The sequence below is a fragment of the Melospiza georgiana genome, chromosome 4 (genome assembly GCF_028018845.1).
Source record: "Melospiza georgiana isolate bMelGeo1 chromosome 4, bMelGeo1.pri, whole genome shotgun sequence".
NCBI lineage: Eukaryota > Metazoa > Chordata > Aves > Passeriformes > Passerellidae > Melospiza > Melospiza georgiana.
In genome coordinates this window covers 1935211-1954425 of record NC_080433.1, presented here as the reverse complement: position 1 = coordinate 1954425, position 19215 = coordinate 1935211, and the positions used below count along the sequence as shown (strand labels likewise).

Here is a 19215-nt window from a genome sequence, read left to right as displayed (position 1 = left end):
GGGAATTCCAGTGCCTTGCTCATCCTAAAGTTCAGTTGTTCCTGTGCTCTAAAATATTGAAATTCAAGTCTTGCTAAACAAATTACTTGAGGGAAAAATTTTTCTCCTTCCTGTCCTTTTCCTAACCAATTCCTCTCTTTTTATGCATAAATTGCATTCCAGCACTGGGATGTTCTAATGGAAATGTGGAAAATTTTGCCCATTCTGTTGAGAAACACCTGAAGAACCAAATTGTCACCCTCTGGCTTCTTTTGTGGAAATCAGGGTGGAAATTCCCCTTTGGAAATATTTTTCTCCTTCAAATTCAAGACCAGCCTTAACTGTGCATAAAATCAATGCACAGAAGATAAAATTTCACCTTTCTATCCTTTTCCCAACCAATTCCTCTTTTTCCAGTGATTTTATGTATAAATTCCTTTCCAGCACTGAGATTTCCTCATGGAAATGGAAATTTCCCACTGGAAATGTGGAATTTTTTTACCCATTCTGTTGAGAAGCACCTGAAGAACCAAATTGTCAAATTTGGCCACCTCTGGCTTCTTGTGTGGGAATTGGGGTGGAAATTCCCCTTTGGAAATATTTTTCTCCTTCAAATTTAAGACCAGCCTTAATAAATAAAATAAAATCAATGCACAGAAGATAAAGTGGTGAATTTAGCATCCCAATCTTTTTGGGATGCCTCAGAGGATGAATCCATAGCAAGGCCTCTGCTCTGTCCCCATGTTTGCCAGGGATTCCTTTGGTGAACAAAGAATTCTTCATTAATTACAGTTGGGTTAACGAAGGGTGAGGCAGAAATGTGAATTTTGGTGCTTAAGGTGAATTTTGGTGCTGAAAGGTGAGGTCTGAGTGTGGTTTGGGATCCCCCTACAGCAAAATGTCACTGCTGGTGACGTTGGCCTGGTCACTCTGCGTTCTGTCACCCCTCCAATGAGACTTTTAGACACTTATGGCAAAAATCTGACAAATTGGCATCTAATTTCAGTGAAATTACCTATTTGTGAGCTCAGCCTGGCTTAGCTCAGGGTCTCTCTTAAGCCTTTACCCCTCACTCCTGGATGTCACCCTTTGTTTTCCAGTGGTCTCTTGCACTCTCATCAATTTCGTTGAATTTAGATCATAATTACATAATTAATTTTGTTTCATTTAGATCATAATTACGGCCTTTTCACTGGACAGCACCAATCCAGGGCCACAACAATATTTTATTTTGGGAGCTCAGCCTTGCTAAACCTTTCTCAATTGTTTTTTTCCCAATTTCTTTTGGTTTTTCATCATCCACCTGCCTTTACTATGGTCACTGTGTCTTCCCAGTGAACATTCACATTCACCATCTCCAGCAGGACATTTTTAATAGATAAATATATTTTAAATATTGGCATTTTTAGACTGTGTGAAGGAAAAAAAAAATAGATCTCAGAGCACGTAAAAATAACACTGAGGGGTTTTATTCTCCAAACTGGGCCAGCTGTGAGAAAACATTTATTAAAAAACGAGCTCCCAAACGGAGGGCTCTGCTCTCCAGCATCATTAATTCCCTGCTCCACGTCCCATTTGTCTGCTAATGATGTTCTAGAGCAGGCCTGACAAAGGAGAGGGAAAGCTGCCACTCACCGCTGGTGAAAGGAACCTGTCACCTTGCCACCAGCTCACCTGTAATTGGGGGAGTTGTGTGAAAAAGGTAAAAACCACTCCTAGGAATATTCAGGGATGGGGGGTGAAAATGCCAGGGATTTTCAGCTCCTACAGCACAAACCAGGCTGGGAATCACTGGCTGTGAGTCCCTTTTCCCTGCAGAAATGTATATTGATTAATAAAGGGGGAGCCTGGCACTTGTAAGTGATAAACAGTTCTGCAGCAGTGCAGAGGGTGTATTAAAGGCTAAGAGCTAATGACTTTTCTGCTGGATGGAACACATTAAAAGCAGCGGGAAGCTGCAGCTATTTTATCACCTCACTAATGTCCCTGACAACATTCACTTGGTGGGAGTGAATGGATGGGAATCCATTTGGAGGAGTAAATTAAAATACCTTAAAAAATGCCTTTAATAATAGCTCCAGAACTCAGTGGGACCAGAGAAGGGAGAAATACAAAAGGCCAATTAAATTATCCCCTCCATCTCCCTGCCAAGGCACTGATATTCCTGGTTGTGCTGGGGCTGCTGGGTCATTCCAGGAGGATTTTGGTGTCTCAAGTCAGGGCTGGAATTTGGGGCTGTCACAAACTTCCCCGTGTCCAACCAAATTTTCCCTTCCCTGCTCCTCTGCACTGCACACAAAATGGGAATAAATGAATTTTAAATATCCATGTCCAAGTGACAATTTTCCTATTCCCTGCCTTTTAAGTTTGTGGCAAAGCTGGGTTACAACCTTAAAAAGCAGGGAATTGGAAAATTGTCACTTGGACAAGGATTTTCTTTATTCATTCATTCCCAGCTTGGGATCAGGGATTCATTGGTTTGGAGATTATCTCCAAGGCATCTCCTCACGTGGATATTTCAACTGGGATTTTTGGAGGTGTTGAGACCACCTTGGCAGGGAATTCTTGGATTGTGCAGCTGCCCAGGGAAGTGATGGATTCCCCATCCCTGGAAGGGTTCAAAAACCACATGGAGGTTCAAAAAGCACCTTCCATCTCCCTGCCAAGGCACTGATATTCCTGATTATGCTGGGGCTGCTGGGTCATTCCAGGAGGATTTTGGTGTCTCAAGTCAGGGAATGATGTCAGGGCTCGAAGTTGGGGCCAACCAAAATTTTCCTTCCCTCTCCTCTGCACTGCACATAAAATGGGAATAAATGAATTTTAAAACTCCATGTCCAAGTGACAATTTTCCCATTCCCTGCTTTTTTAAGTTTGTAGCAAATCTGGGTTAGGAGCCAGCTTGGGATCAGAGATTCATTGGTTCAGAGATTATGGAAAGGCATCTCCTCACGTGGATATTTCCAGTCCAGCTGGGGTTTTTGGGGTGTTGAGACCACCTTGGCAGGGAATTCTTGGATTGTGCAGCCCTGGCACAGCTGCCCAGGGGAGTGATGGAGTCCCCATCCCTGGAAGGGTTCAAAAGCCACGTGGAGGTGACACTTGGGGACGTGGGTTGGTGGTGGCCATGGCTGGTGGTTGGACTCAGTGACCTGAGAGGTCTTTTCCAACCTTAACCTTGATCCTGCTGAGTTCCAACCCCTTTTTGGGGTGCTGGGGAGCTCCTGGGTGCTGGCTGAGGATGGATGTCCTGAGAATACCCATTTTGTGGGGAATTCAGGAGATTTGGACAGTTCTGGTGTGGTTTGGGTGGACAGAATGACTTTGCTGGTGCTGGAGAATAAAATGCCACCACTTTTAGATATCCCAGGGTCAGAGCTCGTGGAATGGGGCTTTTTGTTGAATTGGGGTTTTTAGCATAACTTGGGCGTGGAATTTGAGTTCAAAATGGAATTTTGAGTTCAGAGTGGAATTCCTGTGGAATTTGAGTTCAAAATCAGAATAAATTCACCAGATCTGCCAGAAAACTTCACCCAGTGACTTTACCCTTGTGGCAGCCTCCCCTCTCTGTGCTTTAACTGGGTCTGATTTATTCTGCATTTACTGGGCTTGTGCAGGGCTGACCCCAGAAATTGTTAACTTTGTGTCCTAAATATTGAATAGAATGTTTTAAGGAGGGAAACTCTTCTGCATGGCCACAGCAATGAGCAGATTTTATGGTTCATGTTCTTTTAAAAAAAAACAAAAAACAAATGTACATTTTGCTCTCCATCAATATTCCAGTTCAGTGGAGCAAAGCTTTCCTGGATCACACAGTGCCAGGTAAATAAGATTTAGCCAAGACCTTGTTTGTGCACTCATTTGGCTCCTGCAACATCACATTTAAAGCAGAGAGAGAATTCCAGCAGATCCTGGGCTCACATCCATGGGGTGAATTCACTCAGGGCCTCTCAGCATAAATCCCATAAAAATTAAAATGTCACCTGCATTGAAAAAAAGAAAAAATCCCTTGGAGTTAAGAGGGGAAGCAAAGTTGTAATAGGGTGGAGTATAAAGACAGTAATGGGCAAAAACTGATACTGGAATAAAGGATTTTCCTGGAAAAAGGCTGGGAGAGGAAAGCAGGCTCAGATTGGAGACTAAAAAGAGATTTTTCTGCTAAACACGGGTTTGAATGGAATTGATGCACTCCAAAAACTCCAGCCCTTTGTAAAACCTGGGTGTGCCAGAAAGAAAAGTGGGAAAGGGTGTTATCAGTCCATGTGATAACACTGATCAGTGGAAGAGGGAATTTAGACTCTCCTCTTCCCTCTGTTAGCTAAAAAATATGAATTTAGTTGGTTTTACTCCTCTATTTTATTGTTTGACTCCTTTATTTGAGTGTTGTGCTGGAATAGGGCTCCAGGTTGGCTCCCTGATGGATCCAACTTTTCCCATTCCCACTCCCTCAGGGCTGCTGTTGGATATTTTAGAGCCCCCAAAGAGCATCAAACAGCTCATTTATCCCAAAATTCCAGCCAAACTGGCTCCCTAACTCCTGCTTTTCAGTTTCCAGTGATTCCCATCTCCGACTCTGCTCATTTAGTCATTCTTCCATTTTTGGGAGAAATTTAGGCAAAAATCCCTGGTTTTTATCTCCCTTTCCCATTGCCCTCCAAGGCACTGACAGTGCTTGATATTTATTAGCACTTGAGCACTTGATATTTATTAGATATTTAATTATAAAATACCTGGACACGTATTTAAGTTTAAGGAATTTAAGTTTTGTCCTTTGGGAATGGTCCCAAATCCAGAAGAGCTTTGAAACTTTCCCTCTCTCCTGCCCTGCTTTAATTACTTGGGCTCTGCTTGGTGCTTAAAAATCATGAGGGATCAGCTAAACTCCAGCTTAAAAATGAGATCAGGCTTTATGAATTCTTCTCCTTTAAGGCAGCCCTCATCTGGTGCCTTCCTCTGCCAAGGCATCTCGAGGAGATATTTTGTGATGGGCGATAATCAAGGAAAAAGGGACAACTTTTCCAGTGCCAAGGTCTCTCCCTCCATCTGCTGTGTTGTGGTGGAGACATTTCTGAGCAGGATATTCCCATCTTTTGGGAATATCCTGTTTTTCTGAGCAGGATATTCCCATCTTTTGTCTGCTTTCCCCAAGGAAATGCAGCCAGGGAATGGAGGTTCTCCCTCCCAAGGCGTGGGGAAAGTTGTGATTTCTGCAAAAAATTAAAAATTGAAATAAAAATTGAAATAAAAGGAAGATTGGTCCTCTAATCCAAGTGCTCCTCACCAGCGAGCTAGAAAATAAAAATTAAGGACACTGTCATTACTCAGCACTTCTCATTACTGGAAAAGTCCCAGCCAGGTTGGATGGGGGTTGGAATAACCTGGGATAGTGGAAGGTGTCCCTGCCCATGGTAGGGGTGGCAAGGGGTGAACTTCTGGAGGTTTGAGCTGTTGGTTTGAATTTCTTCATGTTGAGGACTCATTGAAAATCACTTTTATTGTCCTGAAATTGTGTTTTTAAGGAACTCTTAGAAACACCCCCCCAGCTGTGTCATTTTACCTCCAGGGCTCTGTTTCTCTCATTTTTAACCCACTTCACTGGGGTTCCACAGGGCAATAGCCCCAAAGGAATGAGCAATGGCTGGAATACTGAAATCCCAAATGAATGGCTGGAGGTATATCTCCAGAATATGGAATATATATATATATATATATAGGGATTATATATAATATATATATGAATATATGGATATATTTGGATTATATATATATATTATATATATCCCAATAGATTGGGATTTTTTTATATATGAATATATTTAGATTTTATAAATATGTAAATAGGGATTATATATATTATATATATCCCAATGTATTGGGATTTTATATATATATATTAATATATTTGATTTATGTATATATATAGGGAATATATATATATTGGGATTACATCTATTATATATATATTCCAATATATTGGGATTTTATAATATATATAAATGAATATATTTGGATTATATATATATATAGGGATTATATATGTATTATATATATATTCCAATATATTGGGATTTAATATATCTATATGAATATATATATTATATATTATATATATATATAAATGAATATATGGATTTATATATATAGGGATTATATATATTTTATATATATATATTTGGATCTTATATACATATGAATACATATTATTATATACATATGAATACATATTATTACATCCATATTATATATTCCATTATATCTGGAATATGTAAATTCTGCACATTGCTGAAATAACAGCTTGTTGTGTGCCACCCCACAGTCAGAGCAGGAATTCTGCCTTCCCTTTACATCACCTGAAGCTCCAGCCCGGCTGGGAACAAGGAGCAAGTCAAGGGATAATGGAAATGTTTGCAAATCCCATAAAGACAAACCCCACAGTGTCAATAAGCAGCGGTGCTCTCTGTTTTATCCTCATCCCCACCACAGCTGAGGGACAGGAGGGCATCAGGAGGAATTTCTTTGTATTTTTAGCAGCCCCCAGCCCCTTTGAAAAGCTTGCTGGAGGAGTAATGAAGCATCCCCTGGGTGGTGTTGGGATTCAGGTGTGAGGGGCTGGATATTGTTCCCGGGATGAGTTTCCTTGTTAGTGTGGGGTTTTTATTTTTAAAGGCTCCATTGAAGTGCCTGGCCATAAATGAAGCTTTGATCACATCCATTTGCTGTTAATGAGTCCAGAAGGGGCAGAGGCACTGGGGTGGTGGCTCTGGGATCGTGTGCGAGCTGCCTTTCATTTTGGGGATGTTCAGAAGCTCCAGGGCTGGCCCAGCTAACCAATCCAGCTGTCCCAAATGCCTCCTGAGACTGGGCGTCCCCAGGGACACCTGCAGAGGTGGCAGCAGGCCTCTGGGGAAGGTTAAGATGTCTCAGGGAAATAAATGGCCATTACAAATCTGGCAGTGCCTTCTTTCATATGGTAATTCCCTTTCTTCTCCTTTTTATTTCTTTATTTTTTTTAATCGTTCGAGTAGCTTTGTGTTCCCTTTAAATCAGTAGGGTTTATTTTAAAATCCATATACTGGCAGGAGCTTTGCTGGAATTTTAACGTTGTGGAGGAAAATAAGTGGGAAAAACTCCATAAAAACCACAATACTTTCTGTTTTAACACCCACTGGTGGGGTTTTAGGTTGTTGTTTTTCTCCAAATGCTGAGTTAGGAAAACAAATTGAAATGAGCTGGATCCAGGGCACGTTTGGTTCCTCCTGGTGTGGTTTTGTGTCCAGCCCAGGAGGATTCCTGGCAGGACAGATCCTGCTCCTGGGAAGCTGCAGGACATCAGTTGATACCATGGATCTGCTGGAAACCCCACCCAGGGTGGGAAAAGGAAAAATCTGATTATCCACACAAAAAAGAAAGGAATTGTTTTTATCTTCTGTGTTCCTACATGAGCTAGCGAGAATTTTCTTCCCTTTCTTATTTCTGAGGGATCAGTGGTGACTTCAATCCCTCAGCACATTGCTCAGCCCATCCTGGGCTTGGCTTTAATCTGAAACCACATCAGACTCTGCTCAGGTGAGACCTCACCTGCAGAGCTGCCCCAGCCCTGGGGAAGGACCTGGAGCAAATCCAGAGGAATCCATGGAGCTGCTCCAGGGCTGGAGCCAGGCTGGGAGAGCTGGGAATGTTCCCCTGGAGCAGGGAGGGATCCAGGGAGAGCTCCCAGCACATTGCAGGGCCTGCAGGGGCTCCAGCAGAGCTGCAGAGGGACTGGGGACAAGGCCTGCAGGGACAGCACCCAGGGAATGGCTCCCACTTCCAGAGGGCAGCCATGGGTGGCATCTTGGCCATGAGGAATTCCTGCCTGGGCTGGCATTGCCAGAGCAGCTGGGGCTGCCCCTGATCCCTGGAATGTCCAAGGCCAGGCTGGAGCAGCCTGGGATAGGGGAGTTGTCCCTGGAATGAGCTTGGAGGTCCCTTCCCACCCAAACATCCTGGGATTCTGGGATTTGGGACACTCAGAATCCATCCTGAGGGATTTTTATGGGAAATGGGGAGAGAAAAGAGAGGAGAAGGGAAGGGAGACCCTTCATGGTTTGCTGAGATTCCAAGTGAAGCCCCCGGGAATTAATTGGGAATTAATTCAGCAGAGAGGTGGAAGTTGGGCTAGTGGGGCTGTGGCAGAGGTGGCCACGTGGGAGTTGATGAGGTTGTGCTGTGAGTCCCCAACTTCTCCTCACATCTTGATGAACACAGAGGAAGTGGGGCTCTTTTCTAATCCCTGGGATCCTCCCATGTAATTTGAGTCCAGAATTACTCAAATCAACCAAGGTTCCCAAACACTTCAGTATCTTCCTTTGCTGCAGTTCAGGAATAATCCTTCACTCTACTGAGACCATTAATAATTCTATTTATATCAACCTGGGATTTCCATGACCTCCACTCTGTCTTGTTTGCAGCAACAAAATCAAACAGAGCGGGCAAAATAAATACAAAGTGTGTCAAGTGACCTCAGAAATCCCAGAATTCCTGTGGAGCTGTTGAAATCATTGGACATTGTTGGATGTATGGTCCTTCCTGCAGGCTGGAGGAAACCAAACCTGCTCCTCAGGGGTTTTAGTGTCACTCTGGGCTCTGTTTGGGGTGCCAAGGTGGGGACTGATCAAAGGTTGGGCTGGATGGTCTAGGAGGTCTCTTCCAACCTCAGTAATTCCAGGATCTGTTGGATGTGGAGCAGCACTTTGGGCTGTGTCTACCTCTGAAAATCACATTTTTGCCTTTTGACGTTGAACCTAATGAAGGAAAGACCTGGTGAACTGTGGGGTGCGGAGGATCAGGAATGGAACATCAATGGGATCAAGTGAAGCCAAATTTATTATCCCCAAAAGGCCTATATTTATAAAAAGTTTCTACTGTTCACACAACTCTAGCTAATACATGATTGGTTAATCCTAGCTGTTCACACGTCTAAAATAGAATGCTGATTGGATTTTCTAATTTTTCACACATCTTGCTGTGGTTATCTGGCTCACCATGGCTTCTCTTTTTTCTCACTTTCTCAAGCTTGCTGAAAATCTTGCTGAGTCCTGATGACTCTTCTTCTTGTATCTTTCTCAAGGATATTACACCGACCCCATTTCTGAATATGTCCATTTTTCATTGTTTGTGAACGTGTCCATTGTCCATTATTACCAGCAGGCTGGGCTGTGCATCAGCTGAATGTGGCCGTTGTCTTGCAAAAACTCCTCAACGTGCAAAAAAACTCTCAACAGTGAACTTCAGGAAGTGTCTCAGAAACCCCAATTTCCAGAGTTAAACCACATTCCACATTTCTTTCCCTCATTTGTTCAGCCTAGCAGGAGCCACTGGCAGAGCATCAGCTGCACCTTTGTGACGACAATTAGCAAAGCAGGAGAGGGCTGAGGTAAAGATTCTCCAACCTGCTGCTCACAGCTGGGTTTTTGTCCCCTCCCCAGAGCACGGTGATTGTGGAGAAGACGGTGCAGGACCTGATGGAGCTGATGCACGACCTGAGCGCCTACTCGGACCAGTTCCTGCACATGGTGTGTGTGAAGCTGCAGGAGTACAAGGACACCTGCACCCTGGCCTACAGGTACAGCCCGGGGGGATTGCTGTGCTGGGAAAATTAATCCACAAACACCAGAGGTTGATGTCCAAAAAGGAGACAGAGGAGCCTTTTTCCTACTCGAATAAATATAATTTTTTATATATATATATATATATATATATATATATATATATATATAGATATAGATATAGATATAGATATAGATATAGATATAGATATAGATATAGATATAGATGTATATGTATATATATATGTATGTATATGTATATATGTATATGTATATGTGTGTATATATATATGTATATGTATATGTGCATATGAGAGATTTATAATATAATAATATTATATTATAAATATAAATTATATAAAGTTAATTATATAAATATATATAAATAGGGATAAATATATATTTCTATAAAAATAAATATAGTATATTTATATATAGTGTATAAGTAATATATATGTGTTTATAATATAATATATAATGTATAATATATAATATAATATATATATTATATTATATATTATATATTTATATTATATATTTTATATTATATATAATACATACTATATTATATATTATATAGATTATCGATTATATAGATTATATAATGGATAGAAATATTTATTTATATAAATATATATTATATAAATATATAAATTCCTCTATAAATATTTGTGGAGGGATAGAATGGAAGAAAATAGTGCAGAAGGCAGTCTCACACCTGAGGAGTTGCAGCTGTACAAATCACCAAAGATTAGGAACAGGCCTGCCCTTAACAGGCCACAGCTGTGTCCAATAAGGATGAGTGCTGTAAAAGAGTGGGTTAGCTGGCTGAGGAGAGGGTTGGAGTTTGTGGTCTGTGCTGTGAGGAGGTGCCCATGAGAAATCATCAAGAAGGTATGGAACTTTTGCAATAAGATAACAAAAAATATATTATGTTATTATTTAATAAAGGGAGAGGCCATGGGGCATTCTCCTGGGATCTCTCACATTTTTGGAGGATGCAGCCTCCTTTTAATCCCAATTTCCTGGCCACGTTTCTCTTCTTTCTTTCCTCATTTCTGAGGTACTTGAGAGGGTCAGACTTCCCAAAATACCTGATACCAGAGATTTCCCTCTAATGTATAACCCTCCCTCTTTATTTTTAATTTTTATGGAATTTAGGGGTGTTTCTTTCATTTCTCAATGTCTAATTTTGCTTATCAGCAAACCTAAAGCTTATTTGTAAAAGCAAATATCTTTTTCCATTCATCAATGAGTGGAATTCTTCCCATGGTTTCTTTCATCTCCCCGTGCTGATTTTATCCACCAGCAGACCCACAGCTTGTTTGGAAAGACAAATCCCCCATTCCTCTCACTGCGCTTTGGGCTTGGCTGTTGTGGTTTGGAAAGCCAAGTGTCTGCTGAAGAAGGCAGGAGCCTCCCCTGAAACGGAAAATGCAAACCCCCTCCCTCTGAATTATTATAAATTTGAAATTGAGGGGTTCTCAGGCAAAGATATGGGAATAGGAATAACAGTTCTTTACTAGGAAAATTAAAAATAAAAATGCAATAGTACAAAAAAGAAACCAACCCACAGCCAGAGTGAGAGCAGGCCCTGCCCCCTGTGTGCCAGGGGGGTGTCCCAGCCCCATCCCAGGGGGGCTCAGCCCTCCTGCAGTGCCAGCTGTGGCTCTGCTGCAGCAGGGATCCTGCACAAGGGGGGAGTTTTCCTCTGCAGCTCCAGGGCTGCTGCAGATGGGCCTGGGCTCCCTCTGGCCATGCAGGGCAGCAGAAAGCTGCTCCTCTGGCAATGCAGGGGGCAAAGGCTGCTGTGCTGTGCCAGGCTCAGATTGGATCCAGGCAGGAATGCTTGGCTCCTCCCCTGGGCGGAGCATCTCCCCATGGGATGCTGGGATTGGATCAGCGCTGCAGGGACACTCAGTGGCCATGGACAGCAGAGATCTCCTGGAGGGAGGGTTGGCTGTGGGAGGGATAAAGAAACCTGCCCCATGGACAGAGAGAACTGCTCCACAGATAGGAACAGAATACACACACCTATTTCCAGCCTAACACAGCTGTTCTGCCAGGAGAGGTCAGGAGTTTGTTCTTGAATTGTCTCTGCTGGGACGGTCAAGGGTGTTTTCTTCTAGGGATAAAAAAGCTGGAATAATGGTCAGTGGAATTATGAGGAGTTGTGGTTTCCCAGTGGATTTATCTACATCCCAGAGTGGTTTAGGGTCTTGAGATGTGGATGGCAGTGGTGGGAGACCTGAGAAGTTACTCCAGTTTAGGAGTAATTTAGGCAGAAAGGAGGAGACCTTTCAGGGCCTGCAGGGGCTCCAGCAGAGCTGCAGAGGGACTGGGGACAAGGCCTGCAGGGACAGCACCCAGGGAATGGCTCCCACTGCCAGAGGGCAGCCAGGGGTGGCATCTTGGCAATGAGGAATTCCTGCCTGGGCTGGCATTGCCAGAGCAGCTGGGGCTGCCCCTGATCCCTGCAATGGCCGAGGCCAGGCTGGAGCAGCCTGGGATGGTGGGAGGTGTCCCTGCGATGGCAGGGGTGGAATGAGATGATTTTCCAGATCCATTCCATAATTCCATGATAAAAGGTGACCTTGAGTTGGCCACTGAGAGTCTGAAGTGTGCTCTTTAAAAATAAATGGCTGAATGTGACTTTTGCTCTTTAGTAAAGTTATTCAGATTCTTCATGCGAACATTTGCAGGGAATTCAGCTTTATTTGAATTGATTCTATTGAGATTTGGGTGTTCAGGTCTCATGGCAATTTAGGAATTACAGGATGAGAGGAAATGGCCCTAAGTTGCGCCAGGAGAGATTTAGATTGGAAATTAGGAATAGTTTCTTCTGTGAAACGTTGGTCAGGCATTGGAAGGAGCTGCCCAGGGCAGGGTTGGAGTGCCTGTCCCTGGGGGGATTTAAAGCCCTGTGGATGTGGCACTTGGGGACATGGGTGGCCTTGGCAGTGCTGGGAATGTTTGGATTCAATCCTAGAGGTCTTTTCCAGCCTAAATGATTCATGATTTTGGGAATCAGTAACCACAGGAATCCACGCACACTGGGTTTGGTGAAAGTTTCCCAAAACATTTCTGTAAACTGACAGGGAGTCACCAAATGCTCTGTGCTTGTCCCACTGGCATTTTGGGATCATCCATCCCTAACATTCTCCAACCAAAGCATGGAAGGTCAAGGCACCCACTGGCCATAGACATGTTTGGGTTAAACCCTTCAAGTTTGATTTATCAGAGATTTCCTGGGTGAATATCAATACATAACTTCTAAGGATATCCCAGTTATCCATCTGTAAAATGCTCCTCCTGGACAGGAAAACCAGGGTCGTGCCTCATCCCATGGGGATAAATAATCCCATTAAAAACCACTACAAGATGCTGCAGGAATGTGGGCTGGAATAGCTGCTCTGCATCATCCCCTCCATGGCTGTTGAGCCCGAAAAAGCCCTTGTGCTTCCTGACCAAGAAATTACTTCCCATTGCCTGATTTTATTCAGGAAAAACTTCATCCGGCAAACAGGCTCATCATCATCATCATTATTATTTTATTGACAATAGCAGTGAGCAGAGGCTAAACTTTGCCTGAGCACCCCCCTAAATCAAGAACTGCTCGTGTGCCATTGTCCAAAATGCTCCTTTTTTCACCCAAAACTTCCCCGCCTGGAGCCAGACAATGGATTTGATTTGTTTGGCTTGAACTCGACGCTCCTTCCTTCCTTCCTTTGCCATTCCTGGCTTTGGCACCTGCTGAGGGCTAATTAGGACAACGCTAATTTGGCCATCTCCTGATTGCTGCGAGAGGGGAGAAAACAGGAAACGTTCTGGTTTTGCTGCTGGCAAAGGACTGAAATAGAAACCCGGATCCATCCCGGGGATGCAGGGGAGCGGAGCAGCTCCTCCTCCATCCACGGGGATGTTGTGCCCTCTGCAGGGATCTGGGCTCCACACAGCCCTGCCCTCTGCTCCAGGGTCCTCCCTGGGCTGCTGGGATGGGTAAATCCTGGTGTGGGCAGAATTCAGGGCATCCCCGTGGCTGTCCTGGATTGCCCAGACCCCTGCCAGGGGGTTCAGAGACCCTGGCACAGAGCCCAAGGCACGCGTGACTTTGATTTTGACGCATGGAAAAAAATTATCAACCTTGTATAAGGATCTGCAAGCTGAAATTAGAAAGACTTAGACCAAACTCTAAGTAGAATAATATTTAGTTTGTCACAGGGTGAAAAATAGATTTTTGGGGGTTTTTAGAATGGGGGTTCAGGAGGCAAGATGGAGGAATCTGGGTGTGTCCAGCCTTTCTTCTTCTTCTTGGCCTTAATCTTCTGGGTGATGTTGGCACTTTTGGATTGGTTTAGAGTAGAAGCTCACTGTCTGACATAGGTGATAGGGTTTGGGAAGTTGTGGTAAACATTGTACAGGTAGTTTTTAGTATAAAAAGATAACACTGCCCTGGGGCCGGCAGAGTGCCTGGACTGTCTTGCTGAGCAAACCTTGGCTGGACAAGAGAAAAAATTTTATAGATAAGAAACAATGAACAACCTTGAGAATGAAAACTGAAGAACTCTGACTCCTTCTTCGAGCACCAGGCTGGGAAAAGAGACTTTCTAACACATCTTGGGGTCACTCTGAGCAGCAGAGATCCCAAGAGTGGTGGAGTCAGGATCATTTACAGCTCCTTAAAATCAGAATTGACTCCTTGGAGCTGGGAGTTGATCCCATCCAGCAAAGCTGCTCTTGGGATGGCAAAGAGTGAGAATTTGGGAAGGCAGAGAGGTGTTTTTGTGGGATTTGTTCCTTCAGGGGGAACGTGAGCAAATGTGGGTGCAAAAGCTTCCCAAGGGAGGCTCCTCCGGGCAGGATCTGATCCAGAGTTGTGTGCAGGAACAGCTCGGGAAGGACGTCAGCACTGGGAAATGCACAGCTGAGATTGTTCCTGTCTGAGCTCCCTTTGGCTCGTGTTTTCCAGGGATTTAAAAAGAAAAACATCAAACCCAAGGGGGCTGGATGGGGTTGGACTCTCCTATAAATAGCAGCTCTCGTGTGCTAATTGCTGACGAATTTTGGGAGTTCGGCGTAGGTGAGGCGCCTCCTGCAAATCGCATTTCTGTCCAAAATTCCAATTCCAGTTTGCCACCCAAACTGTTTACAAACGTCAGCTCTGATTTCTGACTAATTGACGAGGAGCTGGGGCTGGAAATGCAAATAAAATGGGAGATGGAGCCCCCAAACCTCCTGCCGTGCTGGCAGCACTCCCCAGTCGTGTCCAACCCCCGTCTCCAGCAGATTTCCAGGAGAGCAGCTCAGCTCCAGAGCGAAAAACCATTTTATGTTTTTAAAAACCTGAGTACAAAACTGTTTTTGTGGGATTTCTGGAGATACTGAAAGGAGAAACCTGCCCAGTTCACAGTTGCTGCCCTGAACATGAGCCCTTCTTTTTAATCCTCTGCCAACACTCTTCTCTGACAAAATTTGCTGCTTCAAATGCAAAAATTCATTTCTTTCCATGTTTTTCTACGTAAATTTGCCAGTAATTTTCATGTCCATGTTGAAGTTGAATGTTTTTATTTTGTTGTCCACTCTAAGCTCTGTCTTGTGTGTCCACCCCCTTCTTCATCCTCACCTTGTTCATTTTGAACCTCTCTGAAGGCTCTGAGTCAAGGAATCCCTCACCCAAATGAGTCTTTTTAGTCTTAAAAAGAGATGGGCATCACCAAAATGGGGTTCTGAGAGTGTAAAAAGTGATTAAATCCTCTGGAGGTGCTCACCTCCCTCTTTGGAGGCAGCTTCTGGTGACCAACCTCCTTTGGCTGAACTCTCTCAGCTAAATTTGGGGGGATAAAAGGGAAATAACCAGGCTTGGATCACTCAAAATGGTGAAGAAAAGAAACCCCTTCTGCTTTCCAGGCAGGCAAAATCAATCTAAGCTCATTTTTACTGAAAAAAGAGCAGATTCATTCAGCCACAATCAGCAAAGCAGGAATTTTTAATTTTCCAGGAAATTCTTTTACTGCTGCTTCTTACTGGCATCTTGCATGAACTTTTGGGATTTTTAAGTTGCGTTTTTTACTCTTTTTTTGGGGCGGGGGTTTTCCCTCAGGCTGTGGGTGCCTGGCCCAGCTGCTTTTTAATCCTTGGCAGCACAAAACATCACCTTGGCTGTGGGAAAAGGGAAAAAATCATCCAAAACCCCACCTGGCACCAGGCAGAGGAGCCCAGTTAGCTCCTGTGGCTTCCAGATGTTTCCTGCTGGAAATCCAAGGCCCCCAGCTGTGTCCAGGGGTTTTCCCATAAGATAAATGGTTCCTCAGAGTGCAGGATTGGTACCTGGGAAGGTGTGGCACACACCTGGATTTTGGCCATGGCATCAAGGCTGTCTCCCCTTCACCAACAGGCTGGGAATGGGAAAGATTTTGCGAAAGATGTATCCAGGACAGCTGTCCCAGACTGATATTCCATATTTTATGATGTCTGCTCCACAATAAAAGGGTTTTTTCCATCATTTTTCCACCCTCTGTCCTCTGGGGAGGATGGAGCAGCTTGGGTCCAGCCAGGGTCAGCTCCCTGTGGCAGCAGCAGGAAAATCATGGAGGAGTTTGGGATTGGGGGAGTGGGGCTGGAAGGAAGAGTTTTGAGCTTGTCCTGGGATAATTCACTCAAGGACACAAATTGAAGGTACAGAGGGGGAATCCTGGCTGGGAAGAAAATGTGGGGAAAAGGAGTTGGGAAATCTGGATGTCCAACAGAAATAAGGGATGTTCCAACCTCTTCAGCATCTTCCTGATGAGGGGGTGGTTGGGGTAAAAAGCAACACCAATAAAAATCAGGAGGTGTTGGAGCCCTGGGAAGGAGTGGGGGTGTAATTCCAGGGGATCCAGGCAGTGCTGGGGCTGCTCCATGGATCACTTTGGAGCTCGCTGCTTTCAGTGGATCCATGGATCTTGTCCAGAGACAGCTCCCCTGGATTCCTGAAATGTCCAAGGAAAGGTTGGACAGAGCTGGGAGCAGCCTGGGACAGTGGGAGGTGTCCCTGCCATGGCAGGGGTGGGATGGGATGGAATTTAAGCTCTCCCTCCCCACCCAAACCATTCCAGGATTCCATGGACCCATGGGCACCACCAAAAGGTGAGGAGAGCAGGAATCCTGGATTAGGCTTTTGGGAAACTCTGACCCTGGAAAAGAAGGACATCAGGATGAGTTTGCAGCTTGTCAGAGCATCCCAACATCCTCCCCATCTCCTCCCAGCACTGACAATTGGGATTTTGAGGACAATAAGGATCATAAAACAGAGAGTGGCTCTGTGTAACTCATGGGCACCATCCATCAGTGAGGAAAGCAGGAATTGTGGATTAGGCTTTTGGAAAACTCTGACCCTGGAAAAGAAGGACATCAGGCTGAGTTTGCAGCTTCTCAGTGCATCCCAACATCCTCCCCAGTACTGACTCCACAAACAGTTGGGATTTTGAGGGTAATAAGGATCATAAAACAGAGAGTGGCTCTGTTTAACTCGTGGGCACCACCAAAAGGTGGGGAAAGCAGGAATTGTGGATTAGGCTTTTGGAAAACTCTGACCCTGGAAAAGGAGGTCACCAGGTGGAGTTTGCAGCTTGTTGGAGCATCCCATCCTCCTCCCCAGCACTGACTCCGCAAAAAATTGGGATTTTAGAGGGTAATGAGGACCATAAAACAGAGAGTGGCTCTGTGTGACTCCATCAGGACACTCCCAAAGATGCCCTGGAGCCCTGGGTGTCTGAGGGGCCACGATAAGGCTGGAAATAATTGAAGAGAGCAAACAGTGGACGTGGAGAGAGCTGAGCTGAGAGGGGAAATAACGGGGAGTAATGGGATGAAATTGAGGAAAATAAAACACCAGCTCGGTATCAGGAGTTTCTTTATCCAAGAGCTGGATTTGTTCAAGTGTGAAATAGACTCCCAAGGGAAGGAGAGTATTACTGCAGTCATTTAAATGTGCAGAGGACAAAGCCCTGGCTGATGTGTTCCTGGAACAGTTGTCCTGCCTTGGCACAGCAATGCCCAGATAGCATCAAACCCCTTTTTCCCTCTCAGATGTCAGAGCTGCTGGTGGAGCTTTTTTATCCGCCCTCAGTTTTCACCAGGGTGAAAAATAAAAGACCTTTTTGTAAATTATATTTTTTTTCCTATCCTGAGTGGAAAAGAACCACCTCCCTCCCAGCAGCAGAAGGCCAAACAGGAATGTTGAGGTCTTGTGTGCCTGGAAACAAAACTCAGCCTTTTTGTGTGTGACAGATTGAACATGAAACTCAGAGGGAAGGAAAATTTGTTTGCAAGCGCATGTGACAAATTCGTTTTCACAAATCCTGTGTGGTTCCTGAGCTGAGCTTGTTTTCCTGGTGGATGGGGAAATGGTGGGATGAGACATGAGCTGTTCTCTTCAGGATGGATCAGAGCTGGCTCCTTTCTTGCTGTTTTCCTTTGCAAAACGCAGATGCTCGGGGTGTTGTTGTTTTTATTTCTATTTATTCCCCAATAATGCTGCTGGCACCTCATCTCTGCCCCAGAATTCCAGCCTGGAGCTGGGACAGTGTGGCTGGAATGGCTCTGCCAGGTCCCTGTCAGGGGGTGCTGGGGTGTCTCTGTTGGCTCCATCCATTGCAGACTGGGAGAGCTGGGAATGTTCCCCTGGATCAGGGCAGGCTCCAGGGAGAGCTGGGAATGTTCCCCTGGAGCAGGGAAGGCTCCAGGGAGAGCTCCCAGCACATTGCAGGGCCTGCAGGGGCTCCAGCAGAGCTGCAGAGGGACTGGGGACAAGGCCTGCAGGGACAGCACCCAGGGAATGGCTCCCACTGCCAGAGGGCAGCCATGGGTGGCATCTTGGCAATGAGGAATTCCTGCCTGGGCTGGCACTGCCAGAGCAGCTGGGGCTGCCCCTGATCCCTGCAGTGCCCAAGGCCAGGCTGGAGCAGCCTGGGATGGTGGCATTGGAATGGGATGGGCTTGAAGGGCCCTTCCCACCCAAACCATTCTGGGATTTGGGACACTCAGAATCCATCCCCAGGGATTTTTATGGAAGCTGGGGATGGAGAAGGGAAGGGAGACCCTTCCTGGAGTGCTGAGATTGCCAGTGAAGCCCCCAGACCCCAAAATTCCTTCCTAGAGAGGAGTCGGGGTGGGGATGGATCCAATGGCAGGCTGGGAGAGCTGGGAATGGAGGGAATTCCCTGGAGAGGGAGCCTGGGGTGGGATTTTGGGAAGGGATTCCCAGAACAGCTGGGGCTGCCCCTGATCCCTGCAATGCCCAAGGAAGAATTGGAGCAGCCTGGGATGGTGGGAGGTGTCCCTGCCATGGCAGAGGTGGAATTGAGAATCTTTAAGGTCCTGGATTGACTCCTCCAAATACAGCATCCTGTTTGTCTCCTGGAATTCCCAGTCAGGAATTCAGATCAGTTACCCTGGCAAAAGCACAAAACAGGGAAATTCTTTCCCATTGGAACCCGCTGCAATCCCTAACTCAGTTTCCCACACAGGATTTAGCTGGAATCTCCATCAGGAGATGCTTTGGATGACTTGGAAAGAAGATCCTGGACCTTTCATTCCCTTTCTACCCTGGTCCCCAGGCTGGCCCAGCTTTGGGGGAGGTGGTGGCTCCCAGGCAGGTGTCCTGGGCTGG

At 45.2% G+C, this 19215-nt stretch overlaps 1 protein-coding gene across 1 annotated transcript in view; it reads left to right on the top strand.

Annotated features, from left to right (window-relative positions):
• Nucleotides 1–19215, top strand: part of EXOC4 (exocyst complex component 4) — a 356413-nt gene that overhangs the window by 282523 nt on the left and 54675 nt on the right. Inside the window, exon 12 of the mRNA XM_058023506.1 lies at nt 9447–9583. Coding sequence (XP_057879489.1) covers nt 9447–9583 — 137 coding nt within the window. The remainder of the gene's footprint in view (nt 1–9446; nt 9584–19215) is intronic.